We start from the raw sequence: 22662 nt of genomic DNA on the forward strand, positions 1-22662 counted from the left end.
TCTGTAGATACTGCCACAGTGCCCTCTGTAGATAATGCCACAGTGCCTTCTGTAGATAATGCCACAGTACCCTCTGTAAATAATGCAACACACTCCTAGATAATGCCACAGTGTCCTCTGTAGATACTGCCACACACCCACTTGTAGATAATGCCACTGTGCCCTCTGTAGATGCTGCCACAGTGCCCTCCATAGTTGCTTCCACAGTGCCCTCCGTAGATGCTGCCACAGTGCCCTCCGCAGACGCTGCCACAGTGCCCTCCACAGGTGCTGCCACAGTGCCCTCCACAGATGCTGCCACAGTGCCCATCGCAGACGCTGCCACAGTGACCTCCGTAGATGCTGCCCCAGTGCCCTCCGCAGATGCTGCCACAGTGCCCTCCGCAGACACTGCCACAGTGCCCTCCGCAGACACTGCCACAGTTCCCCCTCCAGACGCTGCCACAGTGCCCTCTGCAGATAATGCCACACACACCCCAAGTAGATAGCACCATTGGGGCTCCCTCTAGGAGTGGAATCCCCAGCCAGAGAGTTGCTGACGCTTTGGCTGGGGATTCCTCTGCTGTTGGAGCACCTGTACGTACACAGTGACGTCAGGGGATTCTACTGGACTGGAATGTGATATCAGGGGCAACCCCAGAGCCGGTGTCCCGGACCAGTATAGGTTCTGCGCCGGAACTCTGGGGAAGCCACTGACATCAGTGTCCATATATGGACAGTGATGTCAGGGGCTTGCCCAGAGCTGGAGTCCCAGAGCTTCTAGAATTCTACCTGGGATTCCAGCTCTGCTCCTGACATCACTGTCCATATATGGACATGGATGTCAGGGGCAACTCCAGAGCTGGGGTACCGGGCAAAGCGTTAGTAGGCACTTCCTGGGACTCCAGCTGTGCTCCTGACATCACTGGGACTCCTGCTCTGGGGAAGCACCTGACCACTGTCGATGTATGGACAGCGATGTCAAAGGGCTTCCCCAGAGTCCCGGAGCAGAGCTTATACTTGCGCTCTGCACGGGACTCCGGCTCTGGGGAAGCCCCATAAATCGCTGACCATATGTGTACAGCGATATCAGAAGATTCCACAGAGTCCTGGAGCAGGGCCGATACTTACGCTCTGCCCGGGACTCCGCTCTGGGGAAGACCCTGACAACACTGTCCATATATGGACAGCGATGTTAGGGAATTCCACAGAGTCCAGGAGCAGAGCCTGCACTAGCAGCTCTGCGTCCTGCGGGCCGCATATGACAGCCCCAGGGGCAAAGAGCGGGCCGCGTGCTTGAGACCCCTGCTCTATATGGTCACTGTATGGTGGTAATATTGGTCTATGTATAGTTTGTTTTATTCAGTAACAGTATGGTGGCATTATTCAGTCACTATGTAGTGGTAATATGTAGTCATGGTGTGGCTGTAATATTTGGCCCTTGTATAGTGGTATTATTGGTAATGTTGGTCTTACATTCTATATAAGTTAGTGTGGTGTGGGCTCCGGGAAAGTGTGAGTGTGGCAGCAGGTGATCAGGCTAAAAGGCAGTCCGCAGAGTGCCACATGATGTATGTTGACATGTAGGTGAGACTTAAGTGTGGGTTAGGGGCCCATAGCTTGTGTACAACTCCGGGCCCAAGATCATATTACTCCACTACTGACTGAACATGGTTGTGGTGCAATGTTATTTTTGCAGTGTTTGGTATAGCTATTTACGTACTGTAATTTGCAACTACACCTCTTTTTGTTTGCATTTCTTTTCTTAAAGCCGACTTATTTCTAATGTTGGGAACTATGCATTGGACTATTATATAGATAACGGCTAGTGACCTATACTGAACATTAGTGGCAAAGCATTCTGTTTGCCATCTATTTTTTATAATACATATAGAAAAAATAAATTTTGCAGCACTCCAGTAGAAAGTAGAAAAATAGAAAAGAGGTGATTTATTCAACATCAAACAATGCAACGTTTCAGTCCTGCAATAGGACCTTTCTCAAGCATAGTGATACACAGGATTACAGCAAATTGTATTGCATACATCAATTAGCATATTCAATCTCATTATAATAATCATTACAAGTGAAACATGAAAAAACACATGATAAAATCATGATTAAGGTATCAAAAAAATGCAATTGATACAGAAAGTGCAAGTGAATAATTATTAATTAATAAAAATACATACAAGAAAATAACAAATACATAAAAACACATAATTATCATATTATTTCTTAATGTGCAGCTGTGCTGAAGGTTGGGGCTCCAGGACCACTCACCAAACGAAAATCAGAAGTCATCATTGGTATTACAAAGCAGTAGCTGTTGTATAATAACGCACTTCATCAGCTTGGCGTTCTCAGAACTCGAGCGCGCATGCGTGATACGATAATACTGGAAGTTTCCTGTTGCTACGCAACAAGGGGAAAGTTGCAAGCGCCATGTAATTCCAGAACCTACAGCGCGCATGCGTCAAGTGGCAATAACGGAAGTATCTTTATTGTCAAGCAGCAAGAAACAGTTGGAAGCGTCATGCTATTACGTTGGTCTGGTCTCCGGTTCGCATGTCAAAGCTGGTTCCGAAGGCATCTTATGTTGCCCAGTAACTGGCTACCATCACAAACAGATACAATAAAACCAATTAATGCTGTGATGTCCTGGATCTATTAGGGCACATTCAGAAGTGGCGGAATTGCTGTTGGATTGCGCTGTGGATAGTCCGCAGTGGAATTCTGCAGCAGCCGTTTTTTACATTTGTTTCTATACATTATTAGGAAACTTAGTTCAGACGTTGAGGAAAATAACTGTGCAGAGATTAGGCTGCGGTGCAGAATTCTCCCTCCGCAGCATGCTCATTACGTTGCGGAGAAGAAGCGGAATTTCACTGCGGATTTCAGCGTTTGCAATGCAAAGGCTGAAATCTGCAGCAAGTCCGCTGTGATATCTGCAACGTCTGAATTACCTATCAAATATGAAAATATTGGTGCAAATTCGCAAAGAATCTGCAGCAACATTTTCAGCGGAAAAATTCTGCCACGTCTGAACATGGTCTTACTCTGGGAACAGCAGGAGTAAAAACACCACATCCAAATTACAGCATAAAGGTGAACAAGGGAGACACATAAACACATTAACTCATTCAATGCATTATTACTTTCTATTTTTAGTTATTCATATTTCCAAAGGTCAGGTATACAAATGGTCCACACGTGGCCATATATATATATATATATATATATATATATATATATATATATTTTTTTTAAGGGGGCACACAAAAATAACAGTTTAGGCAGCTGGTCCCCCCCCCTGCTGGTTCCCCCTTAATCCAGGAGAATATGGCAAGTATGGTATTGCGTCAACTCACTCAACTCTTAGAAAGAAAAATTATAATCCAGCATTCAAGGAAATCAGTCTACATTTTATTTTTATTTCTTCATAATAAATATGAAAACATGAAAAAAATCCCAAGGTAGAGAACCTTTCTGGAGTTTATTTCTTCAAAGCTCAGCCATTGTGCTGCAGACCTCTCATTCTTCCCCCTAATTTATTGTCAGGAATTTGTTATAATTGTCTGCTATGTCACAGATACAGTGGAGACACAGTCCAGTCCCCAGTCACTGTTTCTACAAGCCTGGTAGCTAACATTACACCTGCTCCTCCCCTGTTACTACAATACTCTGCTGGAATCAGTGCTGATGCTGCTGTGATCACAGGACTTTATTAACTAGGAGTTCATTTCTCTACAGAAACACGGACAGCATGTCATTCCCTGTCTGGGTAAGATATTAAAGTTTTATTTTTTAGCTATATATTAATCTATCTATCTATCTATCTATCTATCTATCTATCTATCTATCTATCTATCTATCTATCTATCTATCTATCTATCATCAATCTCTCTGCTCGTCCAGCTAACATGAGCAGGGAGAAGGTAAAGGGCTGCAGTAAGTAAAGTCTCATCCCACACTGTCCCATATTGAAATAAATGGAGAGTGCAGCCTGCAAGAAAACAAAGCTACCAAACAGCATAAAGCTCTTGAATTTACTCACTGAAGAGCAGATCCTAAGAGGTTTTTAAGTGGATCACCGGAGGTGTGCTTTAATACAGGTGTAGACAGCAAAGCATAATATCTACAATGCATAATTAAAAGTGAAAACATTCATAAAAAGAGCAACCCTAATATATTGGTAAATATTAAATGGGTATTCCAACAGTAGACCAAGATCAGTAAGTTGTGTCTTGAGTCTCTGATAGGCTGGGATTCCACCTCTAGGAGAAAGTAGGTCCTATGATGTCCGTAAGTCAAGCAAATGGGTCAAGCGAAGGAGGAGAAAAGGAGAGAGTACAAGCATTTTCCCTGCTCTCTTAATTTTAGCCTCTAAAAGTAGTATAATCAAAACATAAAATATATTCCATAACAGAAGTGACAGACACACCATGTCCTAGGTGCGAGATATGGCACAGATTTCAAAAGGTTTGGGGGAATTTGTAGTCCCCGGTGCAGGAGTAAGGTCCAGTTTAGCTCCAGGCGGCGCCTTGAATGTGAAATGTTGCAAAAGTGATGTGAAAAACAGAAAAAGCTCCATTTTAGCCAATGTCTCACCAGCACAACTTCTTCTACCTAAAAATAAGAAAATATAAGAGAAACAACATACAAGTATAAATGAATAAAAGTTATAATAAAAATATTAAAATTCTACTTGCTAATAGAGATTTTGTGTGATAAATTTACCATTTAAAACATTTCAGCAATATTTGGGATATATATGGGGTGTAAATGAACCCATACTGTGGTATAAACCTTGATTTGCACCTGACATCCCATGTAGTTATATAATTTAAAGTTCCTGGGCCCTGATGCAAAAAATCTATAAAAGAACACTCCAACTATTACACATCTATAATATTACTGGTCTCTTCAGGCTCCCGGGCACGGGTCACTGTTCCGCTCAAGATGCCTGGCTACGTGGGCACACAGCTTGAAATCTACCCTAACTCAGGAAAAGTCTGGTCCCGTACAGACTCCCTGAGCTCTCCCCTTTTTTGAGACCGGGCAGAGCGTTGATGAATCGCTTTGCCTAATCATAGAGAAAACTGTGTGGCTGTATAGTTAGAGCGGCTCCGTCCTCTCTAACCCCTGCAGCACCCCCACAGGTGAAATGAGTCATTACACAATTCTCATTGAAATGAATAGACTGGTCTGTGCAACGTATGGATGCGCAGGGTCCTCCAGAGCGAGAGACATTCTTTGTAGCCGCTCTCCATTCTGGCTGATAGATTATGGTCCTGTATGGTGGACTACCCCCTATTATCTCAGAAATGCATTGTCCTAGACTTTCATAACCTGATCCCTCTTGTCATTGAGTTATTCAGTATGAATGTTACCTAATGAGAATGGTATAAAGGCCTCAGTCTTTTTGAAATTTCCTTCTGAGTCGAGAAAGTGCTCTGGATAAAACTCATCTGGTTTCTCAAAGTATTCTTTGTCTTTGTGAATGGAATGCAGAATCGGGAGGATAGCAGTTCCCTGGGGTGGTAGAAACAGTCACAAAACGCATAGTATTAAAAAATAATATATGTTATACAGGTAACAAATAATAAGGTTTGGGGTCTGTAGCCAAGTGGATTTCTAAATTTTTTAATGTGATCTTGGATGGATTATTCCAGATTTTATCCGCATGCAATGGAAATTGTTTATAAGTGGAAATTAATCCATATTTGCAAATCTTTTTGTAAAAATTTTTTGGTTTTATATTTAACAATAAATAATTTAATTGGGGTTTTCCAAGACGGGGGAAGGAGGTGCAGCCAGAATGCAAGCTGACAAAAATGTCATGCTAAATGTATTCTCTAGACAGGCTAGATTTTCCTGCCGGTCTCTTAATATATTATCATCATATTTTTACTCATAAAGGGATTAATTCCAATAATGGAAGTCTGATATGATTCCACAGGTGTAGCAGGGCTACGTTTATCAATGCAATTTGGCATAATCTCCTGCGATATTAATATGTGTTGTCACATGCAGTATCACGTAACCTACTCAAACAGGTTCTATTAGATAATTAGATTAGAAAAAAAGGTCTGCTGTTTTCCAGAAACATCGCCACTCCTTGTCCATAGGCTGAGTCTGGTATTGCAGCTTGTCTCCTTTAACTTAAATGGGAGCTTAACTGCAAATTGCGACACAAGCCATAGAGAAGAGTGCCGCTGTTTCTGAATAAAAAAACAAGATGCATTCTTTATTTAAATCCTTTTAAAGGAGCCGCCATCTCAATAAAGGGGCCATGCAAATAAGTTCCCTCCGTACACATGGTTGTTGCATTGCTTGGTACTATACTTGAATGGGACTGAGCTGTAATGAGCTGCAGTGCCAGACACAGCCACAACCAGGAGTATGGCGCTGTGCCAAGATAAATAATTAAGGGGATATGGCGCTTACCTTTGGAATAAAATACCCTTTGAATGTGACATCTTGAGAAGCTACATGTGGTACAGTAGTCGGTGCAATATCCCCAAAGCGTTGAATTTCATGAATGACAGCGTCTGTATATGGCATTTGTTTCCTGTGCTCCATTTGGGGTTGAGCTGATCCAATCACTTTATCAATTTCATTTTGCACTTTTTCTGTAGATATTAATTACATTTTATTTAATAACCAAATATTTATAGACTAGGCCCATATATAAACATTAAAGGGGTATTTGAGATTAGAAAAAATGAAAACAGTGCCACTCTTGTCCATAGGCCATGTCTGGTATTGCAGCTCAGTTGCATTTAATCAAATAGGGGTGCTACAGTATATCTGGGGGGAAAAATACAGTGATTGGATCAGCTTCAGATGACTCCTCAAACCAACAAGACATCCAGTGGGTATATACACTATACATGCTTATACCGTTGTGTAGTGGAGACAGGGTAATGTTGGATGTTAATTTTCTCTAAATAGGTGTATTTTTAGGTTGCTGTTAAAGTTTAAATGGTGAGGGAGAATCTGATGTGTTGGAGTGATTTCTAGAGAATTAAGGAAGCTGCGTCTGTCCATACATTCCCACTGCAGCGACCAAGTGTAGCATCAGATTATTGGCCGACCATGTAACGCCTGGATGGTGCAGGTTCACCACAGCAGGACTTGAAGCTCCTCTTCAGGGGTTTTCGTCCTGAGACCCCCTTTAACTGACTATTTACGGATATGTCTTACTTTGAATTTCTGGGTATTTTATCATTAGCAGAAGACTCCATCTCAATGTGGTTGACGTGGTTTCCATTCCAGCACCAAACAAATCTCCCACCAGTACAGTCAGGTTCTCATTGTGGTAGTACTGAGTGGAGTCTGGCTTTCCCTGTGCAAAATAAAAGTTAGATATACTGTAAATATACATAGATATGCCATGTAATATCCATAGACAACATTGCTAGTAGTATGGGTCGTACCGAAGAGCTAAGTGACTTTAAACATATTACTCAAAAATGTGTTTGTCACAGCACTGGAGAAAGATGTAAAAATGCTGGGTGAAAGCCTGAGAGAGACCCAATCCAAAGTCCCACAGCAGATAACCACAAACAAAATAAAGACGAGCCAGCACTTCCAAAATACATAGGGATTTATTCACCCATCAGTGCGACATTTCACTCCAGTCGGACCTTTCTCAAGCATATGAGAAAGGTCCGTCTCTATTTTGTTTGGGATTTAAACCTATCACTGTCATAGGATGCCACCTCTACCAAAAGTCAATTCATGATATTTCTGATCTTCAACATCTGCCCCTGTCACATGTAAGTGCTACCTTTGATATATCTGCCCCGGTCACCTGTGTTATTATTTTTTGCTATATCTGCCCCAGTCACCTGTAAGTGCTATTATTATCTGCTAGATCTGCGCTGGTCACCTGTAAGTGCTATTATTATCTGCTAGATCTTTCCCAGTCACCTGTAAGTGGTTTTATTATCTGCTAGATCTTTCCCAGTCACCTGTAAGTACTTTTATTATCTGCTAGATCTGCTCCAGTCAGCTGTAAGTGCTATTATTATCTGCTAGATCTGCCCCAGTCATCTGTAAGTGCTATTATTATCTGCTAGATCTTCCCTGGTTACCTGTAAGTACTATTATTATACACTAAATCTGCCCCAGTCATCTGTAAGTGCTATTATTATCGGATAGATCTGCCCTGGTCACCTGTAATTGCTAATATAATCTGCTAGATCTACCCAGTCACCTGTAAGTGCTAATATTATCTGCTAGATCTGCCTTGTCACCTGTAAGTGCTATTATTATCTGCTAGATCTGCCCCAGTCAGCTGTAAGTGCTATTATTATTTGCTAGATCTGCTCCGGTCACCCATAAGTGCTATTATTATCTGCTAGATCTGCCCCAGTCACCTGTAAGTGCTATTATTATCTGCTAGATCTGCCCCAGTCACCTGTAAGTGCTATTAGTGCAAATTAGAAGTGTCTGGGAGCAACAGCAGCTCATCCTCAAAGCAGTAGACAACGCAAATTCACAAAGTGGGGCCGCCGAGTGCTGAAGCGTGTGGCACGTAAAAATCCACTATCCCCCATTGTATCACACACTACAGAGATCCACACTGCCTGTGGAAGTGACATCAGCACAAGACCTCGAAGCTTCAGGAAATGGGTTGCAGCTGCACACAAGCCTAGGATCACCATGCACAATGCCAAACGTTGGCTGCAGTAGTGTAAAGCACTCCACCAGTGGACTCTGGAGCAGCATGTTCTCTGGAGTGATGAATCAAGTCTCACTATCTGAAGGACTGATGGATGGATTTAAGTTTGGCGGGTGCCAGGAGAGCACTACCTACCGGAATTGATAGTGCCTACTCACAAACCACTGGTTGTGAGGAGCTTGGTGTAGAGGAACTCAAGTGACTGCACAGAGCCCTGACCTCAACCCAATCCAACACCTTTGGGATGAATTGGAATACGGACTGTGAGCCAGACCTTCTCGTCTATCAGTGCCTAACCTCACAAATGCTCTTTTGGCTGAATGGGCACAAGTTCCTAAAAGCAAACTCTTGTGGAAAGCCTACCACAAAAGTGGAGACTGCAAAATGGGTCCCAACTCCATATTAAACCCATGTTTATTTAATGTGATGTCATTCAAGCTCATATAAGTGTGATGGTCAGGTGTCCACATACTTTTGCCTATTTAGTGTAGATTCTCAGGTTGGTCAATTACCCAATCTGACCTAATTTTTATATAAGACATGAAATTATAAATCAGAGGAAGACAATTAACCTGCTAATATATCAATGTGGACCAAACTTTTGAAATTTTGACATTCTTGTATTTCACCACTGATCTGAGAGGCTTCCAGCTCAAAGTAGTAGATATCTTTTTTTGGGGGGGCATTTATACCCTTATTCAGTCACATAAATTTAACTCTCTCTCAGAGGCCTTAATCTTATAAGAGCAGTTGAAGGTATAAATTGTTCCTCTACCATAAATGGAGTTGTGATTTTTTGTCAAACAATCAGGGTAAGTATGAAAAAAACAATATTAGAAGTGGATGTTCTAGACATAGATGGCCTTCCTCACCATCTTGGCACCTCACAGGATGGTTCAATGGTTTTTAACCTTCCTTGGCTTCCATGAGATATCAGCCATAAACATAGCATCCCAAGGTCGCAAGGGATTAGTGGTAAATAATCCATGAAACACTAGGATTAAAAACCATATGTTCCCCTCACCATTAGAGACATACAGTCAGAAGAAGACACTCCATGTTCCCTTGACCAACCTACATTGCACTCTGAATATTGTGGAAGGGTGTTGGTTGTACTATACATGACACTATTAATGGTGTCCTCATGCTAAGTAGAACACAAATATGATTGCTTTATATGTTGTATACAGCACCTTTGAGTCATTTGACTGCATTTGGGAGCACAGTTTTCATCCTGTTCGGTGGGGTCTACATGTTGGACCAGGGCCTAGTCACGTCTCTTATGCTTTTTCCAAACCATATGCAGGCATGTACAGTATGTAATTAATATTATGTATTTAAATGCATTCATTAGTGTTATTTTCTGATAATTTCATGGAAGACATTACCAATGTACATGTATTTTAAATGTCTAGCTCATAATGAGTGGTGAAATATATTTTATACCTCTTGTTGCTTGGCTAAGAAGGCATCAATAAGGTTCCTCTGGTCATTTACATCCAGCTCCTTCTTATATTTTGTGAATGTTGCTCTTATAAAGCTTTGAAACTCTCTGAGGTTTTTAAAAATTGTTCTATGAGCTCCTGGCAGCCGATCCATCAGCGATGGGAAACTGTTGTACAGCTACAAGAAATACATTTTTAAAAAAAGCGTTTTTTAAACATTGAATCTAAATTTTATGTAAATTAAGTAAATAAAATTAATTTATTTCAATTAAATTGCAGAAAATTTTTATAAATATTTTGACATGTACAAATAACAATTCATTTAAATAATTAATTATGTTTAAAAAATAAAAACAATCAACTATAAATTCAATCAAATTCAAAAAATTGTAATTACTAACAATAAAAATATTTTTTTAAATTGGAAGGCAGTAGTTGTTCTGTTGTGGAAAAACACCTGCAAAATTCTGTATCATTTATTTAATAGCGAAACTAAAAGTAACTAACAAATTATCTCACCCTCTATAAATGTTATGTATCAAAATCCAAAGTTATTTCTAAATTCTAAAATTTGTCTTACATTTTTTATCAAAAAATTATTAAAATAATAGTATTAATTATTACTTGTATAAACAATAAAATATGACTTACCCTGACCCATGGGCTTCCTAGAAGTTTTATATTTTCACTAACTAAACCCATAAGCCTCAGTATGGTGGGATCGTCATAATCAAATCTTTTACTGAGCAGTAGAGCCACAATGATATTGGTTACAGCAGCATTTAAACTGTTAAAATTATCAAAGGGCTTTCCTGAAAAAAAAAAAAATAATAATTGAAATAAAGGTAAATTGTATTATCTATTTATAATGGAAAATAATATTATGTAATATATTGCTATGTAAAGATTGGGCAGTATTCTTGATGTCCTTTTCTCTCCCTCATTATTATAGAGATTTCTAGATGTCCTAAACACTTGATGTCGAATATTATTGCAATGCACTTGAATAGTATTATCTATGTATGCTACAATGTAGGCGCATACAACGATACACAAAAAGAGGCATCTTTTTATACACACAAAAAGAGCGGGGGAAAAAACAGCAAGGAAACATCTTAGAATTTGAGCTGTAATCTTCTGCTGCATCTTATCTCCCGAAGGCAAAAAGATACCAGGAGCAGGAGACTGAGCTCCAAGCTTCACAAGTTCCTTGCAGAGCGGTGTAATGGAAGCAGCAGGTCCTGTGCTGTGTGTAAAGAATCTCTGTGTTATCTGGTCACCGAACAGTCACATCTTACATAGAGAGTTCAGTCATCTCACTGTTCAGAGAGCAAATAACACAGACATTAGTACACACAGCACAGTAAATCTGTGCAGGCCCTGATCTGCAAGGACCTTCTAGCCACGCCCCCTCCTATGTACAGAGCAGCAAGAAGAGCAGATTCAACACCATTAACCCCTGCCTCTCCCCATCTCTGATGTCTGGTGAGTTCAGGAGAGGGTGAGAGGGCTATAGCTGCCAATATCTTGTATTTCTGTGTCTGTTGTTATGGAATCAAGAAGAAGGGAGAAAAAGTGCAGCATTCGAGACATGGCGCCTAGCAGGTAAATATTCAATGGATGTATATTCTTATGGTAGAGATATTTTTATTGTCAAAACACTATGCGATTCAGGACCGGACAGGTCCCTTCATCAGGCTCATACAACGATATACAAAAAGAGGCATCTTTTTATACACACAAAAAGACCGGGAAAAAACTGCAAGGAAACATTTTCCTCTGATGACAGTTAAAGAGGCTCTGTCACCAGATTATAAGTGCCCTGTCTCCTACATAATCTGATCGGCGCTGTAATGTAGATAACAAAAGTGGTTTTTATTTTGAAAAACAATCATTTTTGACAAAGGTATGAACAATTTTAGATTTATGCTAATTAGTTTCTTAATAGACAATTGGGCGTGTTTTTACTTTTGACCAACTGGGCGTTGTACAGAGAAGTGTATGACGCTGACCAATCAGTGACCAATCAGTGACCAATCAGCGTCATACACTTCTCAATGTTCCAGCCCAGCTTCTTTCACTGCGCAATCACACTGTAACAATGGGCTGGAACAATGAGAAGTGTATGACGCTGATTGATCACTGATTGGTCATTGATTGGTCAGCGTCATACACTCCTCTGTACAACACCCAGTTGGTAAAAAGTAAAAACACGCCCAGTTGTCTATTAAGAAACTAATCAGCATAAATCTAAAATTTCTCATAACTTGCTAAAAAATGATCGTTTTTCAAAATAAAAACCACTCTCGTTATCTACATTACAGCGCCGATCAGATTATGTAGGAGACAGGACACTTATAATCTGGTGACAGAGCCTCTTTAAGCTTCATTTTGAAAAAGAAGGGAGGAGTAAGGATTTCCCAATTAGTTGACGTCAGCTGTCAGTGTTGAAAACTCCAGCAATGTGTAGTGATAGCCCTCTCTATAATGATAGAGGTTGGCTGCATGCATGTCGTGAATCAGTCATTTACCATTTCTATTTCATTATTATACCGACAATTGTATAAAAACTCACTATGCGTATTCTATGTTACTGCTCTCCTTTTGTAAGATATATATATATATATATATATATATATATATATATATATATATATATATATATAAATACAGCAAAGAAGAGCGGAGATACATATAAGCAATCCTGTTTCATTAAAAATTAATAAATAAGGTACAAAATAGCATATTTAGTTAAAAATATCCATATATAAACAAAATCTGATGTTTTAAAATACAAAATGACTTTCCACACCCCATTATTATAGTTTAAAGGAAAGTGTTTTTTTTTACTGCTTATTTTAAAAGAAATATACAGTATATATATATGAGAATGATCACTTGTACAGAGGATTCAAATATCGATGTAAAAATGAAAATATAATTCATTGGGCTCCCGTAATTTAAAAATGATATGTGTTATTATCAGTGATGTTTTCACCACTTGAAATTATGAATAAGGAGACGTTAGAAAATGAATGGAAACATTACTGGATATATAATTATTTCATCACCCCTAATTAGGCTACAATACTAATACCAACCAATGGCGATTTTTCACCAAAAATGGACCGCATTGATCTTATGAAAATGTACATTTTGGATTTATCGTGATGTAATTTAATTAGTATTTTCAAGGGTCTCATTAAGCCCGTCAGGGGAGAGACTATGATATTTGAATATCCAAAAAGATTCTCTATTTTTTAATGATGAGAATCTATTGTTCGTATCGATAGGGATTCGCTCCAATGGTGTTATTTTGACTTTAAAACGTCCCCGTGGTGTAAGTGCCTGGAGACACTATGTTTTAGAAAGTGATTATTTGTGTAATCACTTTCTAATACATAGTGTCTCCGGACACTTACACGAACACCACGGGGGACGTTTTGAAGTCAAAATAACACCATTGGGGCAAAGTGGATTTCACCCGTGGGATAGCAGCGGGTGGCAGCCGGCACCTAAAGAGAGATCATCATCATCATCATCATCATCTATGCAAAGTAGTAGCGTTTGGCCTATACTTGCACAGTGAAACTAGGTGAGTAACCCAACTCACTTTTTACTGCTTCTTTATTCCATTTTCAAACTGTATTACCTTAGAGGAGTGCCGCTTGTCCTCCTTTTTTTTCTCCTTCACATATTAAATTGTTATGGGGCACTGTGGCTTGCATTGTATTGGGGCACTGTGGTACCCTATTGTCTCAATATTACCCAGGAAATGTACAGTGAAAGGTAAAACCTTTTTATTCTCCTCTTTTATGCTACAATTTATGGGTACGTCTTATGGTCCAGTGTGTCCTATAGTCCGTAAAATATGCTTTATATATATATAATGGCATATAGCAAAAATAGTAGAGCATAATAGCAAAAAAAACTAAAAATGTATTAACAGTAAAAGTTGAATAATGGGACTAAAGAATACATATTGAAAAAATGACATAAAGTTATCATTAATAAAATCATAAAGGTGCAAAATAAAAAAAATGCAATATCCCCATAATAGTAATAATCTGTATTCTGTCTTATGGTGAGCTGAATAAAATATATATTTTTTTAATGCATTCTGTCATTAATAAATAGATAATAGTTTATAAATTAACTGTGACTATTTATTTACACCACAAAATGCTACCGAAAATCTACAACTCAACGTACAAAAAACCAGCCGTCATACAGTATAGTCGTAGGCAAGAACTAAAACTTGTCAGAATGCAGAAAGGCAATAACAATAAAAAATCTTACACTCCTTGAGGCCACGATTGGCTTTGTCTTTAAGGAGGTTAACATTCATACAACACATATTAAATTGTATTGCTATATACTTTTTTTTTCTTTACAAATCTCTAGTACAAAAAAAACATGGATAATATATTTTATTAGGGGAAGCTGGAGTACTTATTTTCAATAAATGTATATGTTTTACTATACCTCCAGTATCTATAGACTTTTTGCAATATACATATCCGTGTGTGTGTTCCTTGTCCCTATCCATCTTATATGGGGAAGCTGCATCTTTCTCTCCTTTTAGTAGTCTATTGACCTCCTTCTCCTACCTACAGGCAGTCTGTAAGTGCCCAGAAACCTCATCAGTTACCACAAAATCTGTCTAGAGTAATAAAGGAAACAGGGTTGAACTGACCCACTAGAGTATGTGAGGATCCTCCGGTGGGTCACAGCTCTAACTCTCCTCTGGTGGGCCCAAGGAGCTCATGTCCGACACTGATGCCAGCTGTGATTGCTAGTATTCCTAAGTGGTGGGGCGGCGATGATGACCAAATAGAGGAGAAAACAACCAATCGAGATAGCGAAAAAAGGAAGCACACTCGGCTGGTTGTTTTCGCCTTCATTTCTTCATATCTTGTGGTTTGATAGGGGTCATTTCATACCTCTTCAAGGTCCTTCTTATCACAAACCTCAGACAGAACCTGATAATGACTGTATCTCATCTGGGAAACAATGGACGCTAAAGTCAGGAAATCACTAATGAACGAGGTAAGCAACTATTCCTCCTGACACCTCCATATACATGCACACTCAGCTGAGCCGAGCGTGCATGTATTTTTTATGGGGAGAAGGAAATAGGGGGAGAAGGGAGGTGGGCTGCATATCTTTGTGAGAACTTAGGATGGGGCATGTTGAAATCAGTGGGTTTGGCTGACTTATCTAATGAGTAGAAGTTGAGACTATAAACAAAACAAGACAAAACTTATCCTGCTCAAAATATACAATGCAGGAGACATCCCACCACTCACCTCCATATGATTTCAACTTCTCTACTAAACACTCAGCCTCTTCAACAATCCTGTTTTCGATAGTTTTCTTCCCCATTCCATAATCTCGTAATGTTGAGAGTGTAAATCTTCTCATTACTTTCCAGTTCTCTCCATTGGCAAAAACAATACCTAAGTAGTAGAAGTAAAAGATGTTATGGTGGAGTGAAAATATACAACACACTGGACTTCTCATAATGAAACATATGTGATGTCTACAAGAAAGATATGAACACTTAAGAACGATCATGATTCGGCATCCAACTCCATATTTCAGTACCATTTTCTAAAGTCAAAAAGATATTGTGTAATGAGACAATTTAGAAGAAAATAGAAAGAAAAGTTACCATGCTCTTTTATTGATTTGGAGAACAAAGGATTGTGCGGTCTGTCAGAGAATACGTCAGCATTGTTGATTAGAGCGTCTTTAATGGTGTCGTAACCACATAGGATAACTATTTTTGTCATACCCATCTGGACACTGAAGATTGTGCCGTACTCTTTAGACAGCTGTAAACACAAAAATGATAGCAGATTTGAATAATTTTAAAGTTATTTAAAATATAGTCAGAATTATGGTCACCTTTTCCAAGGGTCTTGGTATCCTGACCAATTTCTGCTTGTTAGAAGGGTCCTTTTGACACTAAGCTGATCACAAAGTGTTCCCCTGCTGGGACCCTCAGCGATCATCTGTAATCTGTGGGAAACCTAGCAGTAAGTGTTCATTTTTCCTGCAGCGCCACCACAGCGGAAATTAAGCATTACACAGTGTCCATTCATATCAATGTGTTTTCTGTGTAATGCAGGACATGAGAGGTTCTCCAGAGCGAGAGACACTCTTTGTAATTGCTTTCGCCAAGAGCTGAGGATCCTGAACAGAGGACCCCCCTATATTATCTCACAATTCCCTAATAGGGTGTATAAAAATGAGTTTTCTAAACTAGACAAGCCCTTTAAGCATGATTGTATATACATTATTTCCTTCTTTAAATAAGTTAGAAGGAATCAGGGTAGCTAGACATAGAAGAACAGGTTGCTGCTAGTAGATTCGAAGATCTTGTAATCAACTAGCTGAGTCAAGATCAAACATATGTGTACAGCGCAAAATGTTATAGGAAATATGTGGTCAGGAAACTAGCCAGAATCAAAATGGACAGGTACAGAAGCCAACATTAAGTACAGGGGGCCCCAACTATAAACAAGGTCCAAACTAGCCAAGGTTAGTAAATTAAAGTGGTTGTCCACTACCGGACAACTGATGACCTATCCACTGGATGTCATTTCATATTATGCAATGTACGGAGCTGGAAGCAGTTGACTTCGTACATTGCATAGTGGCCGTGCTGCCAAACTGCAGCTCTGCTCCTATTCCCTATTCACTTGAATACCGCAGTACTGCAGAGCGGCCGCTATTCCGTGCCCGGAGCAAACTGCTTCCGGCATGGACGTCCGGTGCCCGGAGGCAGCCGGAGGAGCTAAACGTCGCGGGGTCGAGGTGTCGGACCTGCACCGATGATATACTGATGACATATCCGGTAGATAGGTCATCAGTTGTCATTTTCTTATTATACGTGTCCTCATATGTTATAATATATTTAACCTAAATATTTTCATTACCTGATAAAATGTTTTATGGGGTTTCGACATGTCCATCATGAGTATATTTCCAAGGATTGGTAACGGCTTTGGCCCAGGGGGGAAATTTTTGTATTTCCCTTGTTTTTTATTTCTAAAAACATGGATCAAGAAGAAGATGACAATGGTGGACAGAAGAATTGTGACGAGCTCCATGGAGGATGTGACTTCTGTTTAATTTAGAGAAAGAGGAAAAGATATAAGTGACTTTGTTATGTACATAAATAGATAAATAAGTGGTGTGAGCATGTTTTCAACTATTTCTTAGTGATCTAATGAAGAAACTTTACAAATAGTTTTAATTTAAACATTTCCTACCATTTTGTGTATACAGCTCTTTGGAGAAATATGACATGTAGAAAAAAACAACAACTTTTTGGATCAATATTCAAATGCAGACGTTTCAGAGGGGCAGAGGGATTTGGGTGAAAAGTAGGGACTGTCTGTTTAAATAAGAACCGATTCAAGAAATACACTAAATTTGTGAAAGACCTTATCTGCCCGGGAACTACTGCTGTACCCCATAAGCCAAGTTTTTGTAGAACTTTATTATTCTGTCCGCACCTGCTCCCCTGGTGTACAAGTGCCCATTCCTGTAGAGGCTGAACAGAACTACTCAGCCCAAAACTTTTCAGCCCCCCCCCCCCATAACTACTTGCCATTTATAGTACTGTCATCTTATATGTCAGAGGGGCAATTGTGCCCTGTTAGCCACCAGGACTATGGTGCAACTGCCAATGCTGGCCACATATTGTTTCACAACTACTTACATAAACAGATCATGGTACAATAACATCAAGTCTCATAAAAAGGTTAAGAACTTTTTTCTTACTTGGGGTTCTTTAGCTTGAATAGTACAGAGGATACAACGCACTGATCCAGTCTTCTCTCCTCGCAGAGGGAATCCTTGGCTTTTGCAAAGTCACAAAAGTTGATATTTAACCTACAGGGCAGTCTGCTCCACCCAACAATTAACTCTTACATATACTGCAGAACATCTAACACCTTACATTCATATTTCATTATGTGATATAGATAGAGAGATAGATAGATAGATAGATAGATAGATAGATAGATAGATAGATAGATAGATAGATAGATAGATAGATAGATAGATAGATAGATATGAGATAGATAGATAGATAGATAGATAGATAGATAGATAGATACGTAGATCTGCGTGGTATAACATGTTCCTCTCAGTATATGTGCCGCTATGCCCACTGTGTTTTCGTCTTCACTCATCAGGATGTATAGATTTTCTTCCTCCTCTATGGTCTAGGAAAAGATCAGAGAGTCTCCTGAAGTGAGTGTACCTGCTGAGTATTTGGAGCAGTGTAGCAGGAAGTGGGCCTCATCTTTCACGGCCTCCTGGTCGCACTGTTGGCACAGTCTGCTCTCCCTGGACTTGTAGGTTCGTCTGTGCCGCCCTAGCAGTGTACCAACTCAGGATCTGTCTGTCTCTGGGGTTTGGCAGTTTCTCCAGATATGGCACCATTTTGTATTCTCTCTGTAGACTCTGCTATAATGTCAGATTCTGTGATGTTTTTATGTCGTTCCTCCAGTTACTGATATACTCCTCTTTTTTTATTGTTTTCTTGATTTCGGCTTTTGTGAGGCTGCGTTGAGTGATATTTTGGTCAGGCCGGGTCAGGGTGACATGTTCCAGGGTGCCTTGTTTGCCTGGGACCATTTGGAGTAACAGGGCTTTATAGTGATAGGAACTTAGCCTGCTGCTATGTAGGTGGGCCCAGAATGTTAGCGCCCTCTTCTGAGTTGCAATATTTAATGGAAATTCGCCTAGCTCAGCTCGACAGGCAATATTTGATGTACTCTCATGGACTTGGAGAGGTGTTTGCAGAATTCCAGGTGGAATATTTCTGTTGGTCTGGTCTGAGTCACGTTTGTAGGCTTCCTTGCTTGCACACACATTTTCAGATCTGCTCATAAATTTTGTCTGGGATTAACATCAGGGCTTTTAAATGACCACTCCATTACTTTCATTTTGTTGTTCTATGCTTACTCTATGATTGGGGTCATTGTCCATTTTGAAGACTTATTTACACCCAGCCTTTAACTTCCTGGCTGATGTCTTGAGATGTTGCTTCAATATCTCCTCATAATTTACCTTCCTCATAATGCCATCTGTTTTGGGTAGTGCACCAGTCCCTCCTGCAGCAAAGCACCCCCACAACATGATGTTTTTTGCCTCCCCGTTTTTCCTCCGTACATAACGATGGCCATTATGACATCTGCCCTTCGATTGAAATGGGAAACACAGTGTTTTGTTCCGATGGGCCGTTTTTTTACACGCCCACTTTGAATAATGGCCGTGTAAAAAAACGGCCGCGAAAAAGAAGTGCAGGTCATCGTGAGTGGCTTAAAAAACGTCTGAAAATCAGGAGCTGTTTTCCCTTGAAAACAGCTCCGTATTTTCAGACGTTTTTGACTCAGCGTGTGAACATGCCCTAAGGATAAACCAGACTTGTGGATGTCCACAATTTTGTTTTCTAATGTTTTGGCTGATTTCTTTTGATTTTCCCAAGATGTTAAGCGAAGAGGCAAGTAGGCCTTGAAGGTAGGACTAATGCCAGAAATACAACTCATGACTGCTGAGCACTCTGATTGGCTGCAGCACATGCTGCCTGCCTGTAAATATTCACTGGGAGTGCCGCCGAAGCGTCAGCGCTGGATTGCCGGGGGATAGACTAGGCGAGCACTGCTTGTTTTGTTAATTTATGTAATTTGCTGCCACTACAAAAAAAAAATTAGGAACCCGGATAATCTCTTTAAAATATCATATTCTGGAATCTTCCAAAATATTTAAAGCACAGTCAACTTGATGTATGTAAACTTCTGAGCCACTAGGAATAAGATGAAAGAAATAAAAACTGAACAAATATAATTGTCTCTAGTATTATCCTGACATTTCACATTCTTGACATATAGTAGTGATCCTAACCGATCTAAAAGAAGGAATGTGTACTAGAATTAAATGTCAGGAATTGGGAAAAACCGAATTTGAATGAATGTGGCTAAGGTGTTTGTAAACGTATTACTTCAACGATAGATAGATAGATAGATAGATAGATAGATAGATAGATAGATAGATAGATAGATAGATAATATGGGCTTAAAGTGCAGACACACAGCTTTAATTTGAGGTTATTCACATCCTAATTTGATCAAGGGTTTAGGGATTACAGCTATTTAATATGCAGCTGCATCCTATTCAAGGGACCAAAGGTAATTGGACAATTATTTCAAAGGCTATTTAATGTGCTGCATGGACTATTCCCTCATTAATCCATCATCAATTAAGCGGGTAAAAGGTCTGGAGTGGATTCCAGGTGTGGCATTTGCATTTGGAATCTGTTGCTGTGAACCCACAACATGAGGTCAAAGCAGCTCTCAATGCAAGTGAAACAGACCAGCGTTAGGCTGAAAAAAATGAAGAAATTCATAAGAGAGATGCACAAATGTTAGGAGTGGCCAAGTCAACAGTTTGGTACATTCTTGAAAAAAGGAGCGCACTGGTGATCTCGTGAACTCCAAAAGGCCTGAACGTCCGCGGTAGACAACAGTGATGGATGATCGCAGAATCCTTTCCACGGTGAAGAAAAAATCCTTCACAACATCTACCCAACTGAAGAACACTCTCCTGGAAGTAGGTGGATCAGTATCTAAGTCTACCATAAAGAGAAGACTTCCTGAGAGAAAATACAGAGGGTTCACCACAAGGTGCAAACCATTAATCAGCCTCAAAAATAGAAAGGCCAGATCAGACTTTACCAAACAACATCTAAAGAAGCCGCCCAGTTCTGAAACAGCATGAAACTAAGATCAACCTGGACCAGAATGATTGGAGGAAGAAAGTATGGAGAAGGCTTGGAACACCTAATGATCCAAAGCACACCACATCCTCTGTAAAACATATTAACATATTGGGGGGCAGTGTGATGGCATGGTGGGGGCAGGGAGATGGCATGGTGGAGGGAGTGTGATGGCATGGTGGGGGCAGTGTGATGGCATGGTGGGGGCAGTGTGATGGCATTGTGGGGGCAGGGAGATGGCATGGTGGAGGCAGTGTGATGGCATGGGCATGCATGGCTGCCAAAGGCACTGGGTCACAAGTGTTTATTGATGATGTGACTGAAGACAGAAGCAGCCGGATGAATTCTGAAGTGTTCAGGGATTTACTTTTTGCTCAGATTCAACCAAATACAGCAAGGTTGATTGGACGTCGCTTCACAGTACAGAGGGACAACGTCCCAAAACATACTGTGAAAGCAACCCAGGAGTTCCAGACCAGCTTCTTTCACTGCACAATCCCACTGTAACAATGGGCTGGAACAATGAGAAGTGTATGACGCTGATTGGTCACTGATTGGTTAGCGTCACACACTCCCCTGTACAACGCCCAGTTGGTAAAAAGTAAAAACACGCCCAGTTGTCTATTAAGAAACTAATTTGCATAAATCTAAAATTGCTCATAATTTGCTAAAAAATGATCGTTTTTCAAAATAAAAACCACTGTTGTTATCTACATTACAGCGCCGATCAGATTACGTAGGAGATAGGGCACTTATAATCTGGTGACAGAGCCTCTTTTGAGGCAGAAAGAGCCACAAACAATCAACAAATGGAGACCGCTGCAGTAAAGGTCGGGCAAAGCATCACAAAGGAGGAAACCCAGCGTATGGTGATGTCCATGGGTTCCAGAATTCAGGCCGTCATTGCCTGCACAGGATTCTCTACAAAGTATTAAAAAAAAACATTTTATTTATGGTAACTTTAGTTTGTGAAATTACTTTTGAGCCCCTGGAATGAGGAGGTTGTGTAGAAAAATGGTTGCAATTCCTAAACGTTTCACAGGATATTTTTGTTCAACCCCTTGAATGAAACCTGAAAGTCTACACTTCAATTGTATCTCAGTTGTTTCATTTCAAACCCAATGTGGTGGCAGCAGAGCCCAAATCATGAAGATTGTGTCACTGTCCAAATAATTCTGGACCTAACTGTATATACTATAGATAAAATTCTGCACACAGTTACAATTTAGACTGACTTGCATAAAACATTCTTCTAAGAAACTCAGTTTACCTTGTAACAAAGACAACTGATTTTACCTTCAGCAAAGAAAACTCAGCTCACCTCTCCTTATCAAGATGACACAATCCTCCCTCCGCCCTGAGAACTGCTGTCACCTGTCACTGCCCTTTGTCTCTTTCATTAGTCCTTCTCTTACAAATAACATTTTTTTTAAAATAAATATTATTAAACCCCTTGCCGCACCAAGTCGTAATAATACGGCATCACAAGCAGCGGGTTTGCGCACCATGTTGTACTATTACGGCATGGCTTTAGACCGTCATCATGTCAAATGACCGTCACCGTGTCACCAACAGCAGCCAATCAATAATAACGGCCAGGGGACCAATCATGGTTGTCTCCACCCGGCGATCGATGTTATTGGTCAGTCAAGGCGACTGACCAATCACAGAATTGTGACACCTGGGGGTGTTTTTTTTTTTTACCGGGGCCCATGCTCTAACCGCCTCATTTTCTATAGTGAGACGGTTAG

The 22662-nt window shown here is 40.1% G+C and overlaps 1 protein-coding gene across 1 annotated transcript; it reads right to left on the minus strand.

Annotated features, from left to right (window-relative positions):
- Positions 1–1901: 1901 nt before the first annotated feature.
- Positions 1902–17991, minus strand: LOC142759076 (cytochrome P450 2K4-like). The gene is made up of 10 exons (XM_075860923.1): positions 17911–17991; positions 17061–17248; positions 15791–15953; positions 15426–15575; positions 10768–10928; positions 10118–10294; positions 7189–7330; positions 6430–6614; positions 5373–5514; positions 1902–4608 (listed from the first exon to the last, which is right to left on the minus strand). The coding sequence occupies exons 2-10, from the start codon at positions 17232–17234 to the stop codon at positions 4430–4432; spliced, it is 1473 nt and encodes a 490-aa protein (XP_075717038.1). The 5' UTR covers positions 17235–17248; positions 17911–17991; the 3' UTR covers positions 1902–4429.
- Between the last annotated feature and the right edge of the window lie 4671 nt (positions 17992–22662).

This window comes from Rhinoderma darwinii, chromosome 4, assembly GCF_050947455.1.
Source record: "Rhinoderma darwinii isolate aRhiDar2 chromosome 4, aRhiDar2.hap1, whole genome shotgun sequence".
Lineage (NCBI taxonomy): Eukaryota > Metazoa > Chordata > Amphibia > Anura > Rhinodermatidae > Rhinoderma > Rhinoderma darwinii.

What these genes read in the sequence shown, in the direction of transcription:
- LOC142759076 (XM_075860923.1), bottom strand. Translation starts at nt 17,234, where the DNA reads ATGGAGCTCGTCACAATTCTTCTGTCCACCATTGTCATCTTCTTCTTG. An exon ending in CCCATAAAACATTTTATCAG is followed by an intron (nt 15,954 to 17,060) that starts GTAATGAAAATA and finishes TTGTGTTTACAG; the next exon opens with CTGTCTAAAGAGTACGGCAC. An exon ending in GAAGTTGAAATCATATGGAG is followed by an intron (nt 10,929 to 15,425) that starts GTGAGTGGTGGG and finishes TTTTTTTTTCAG; the next exon opens with GAAAGCCCTTTGATAATTTT.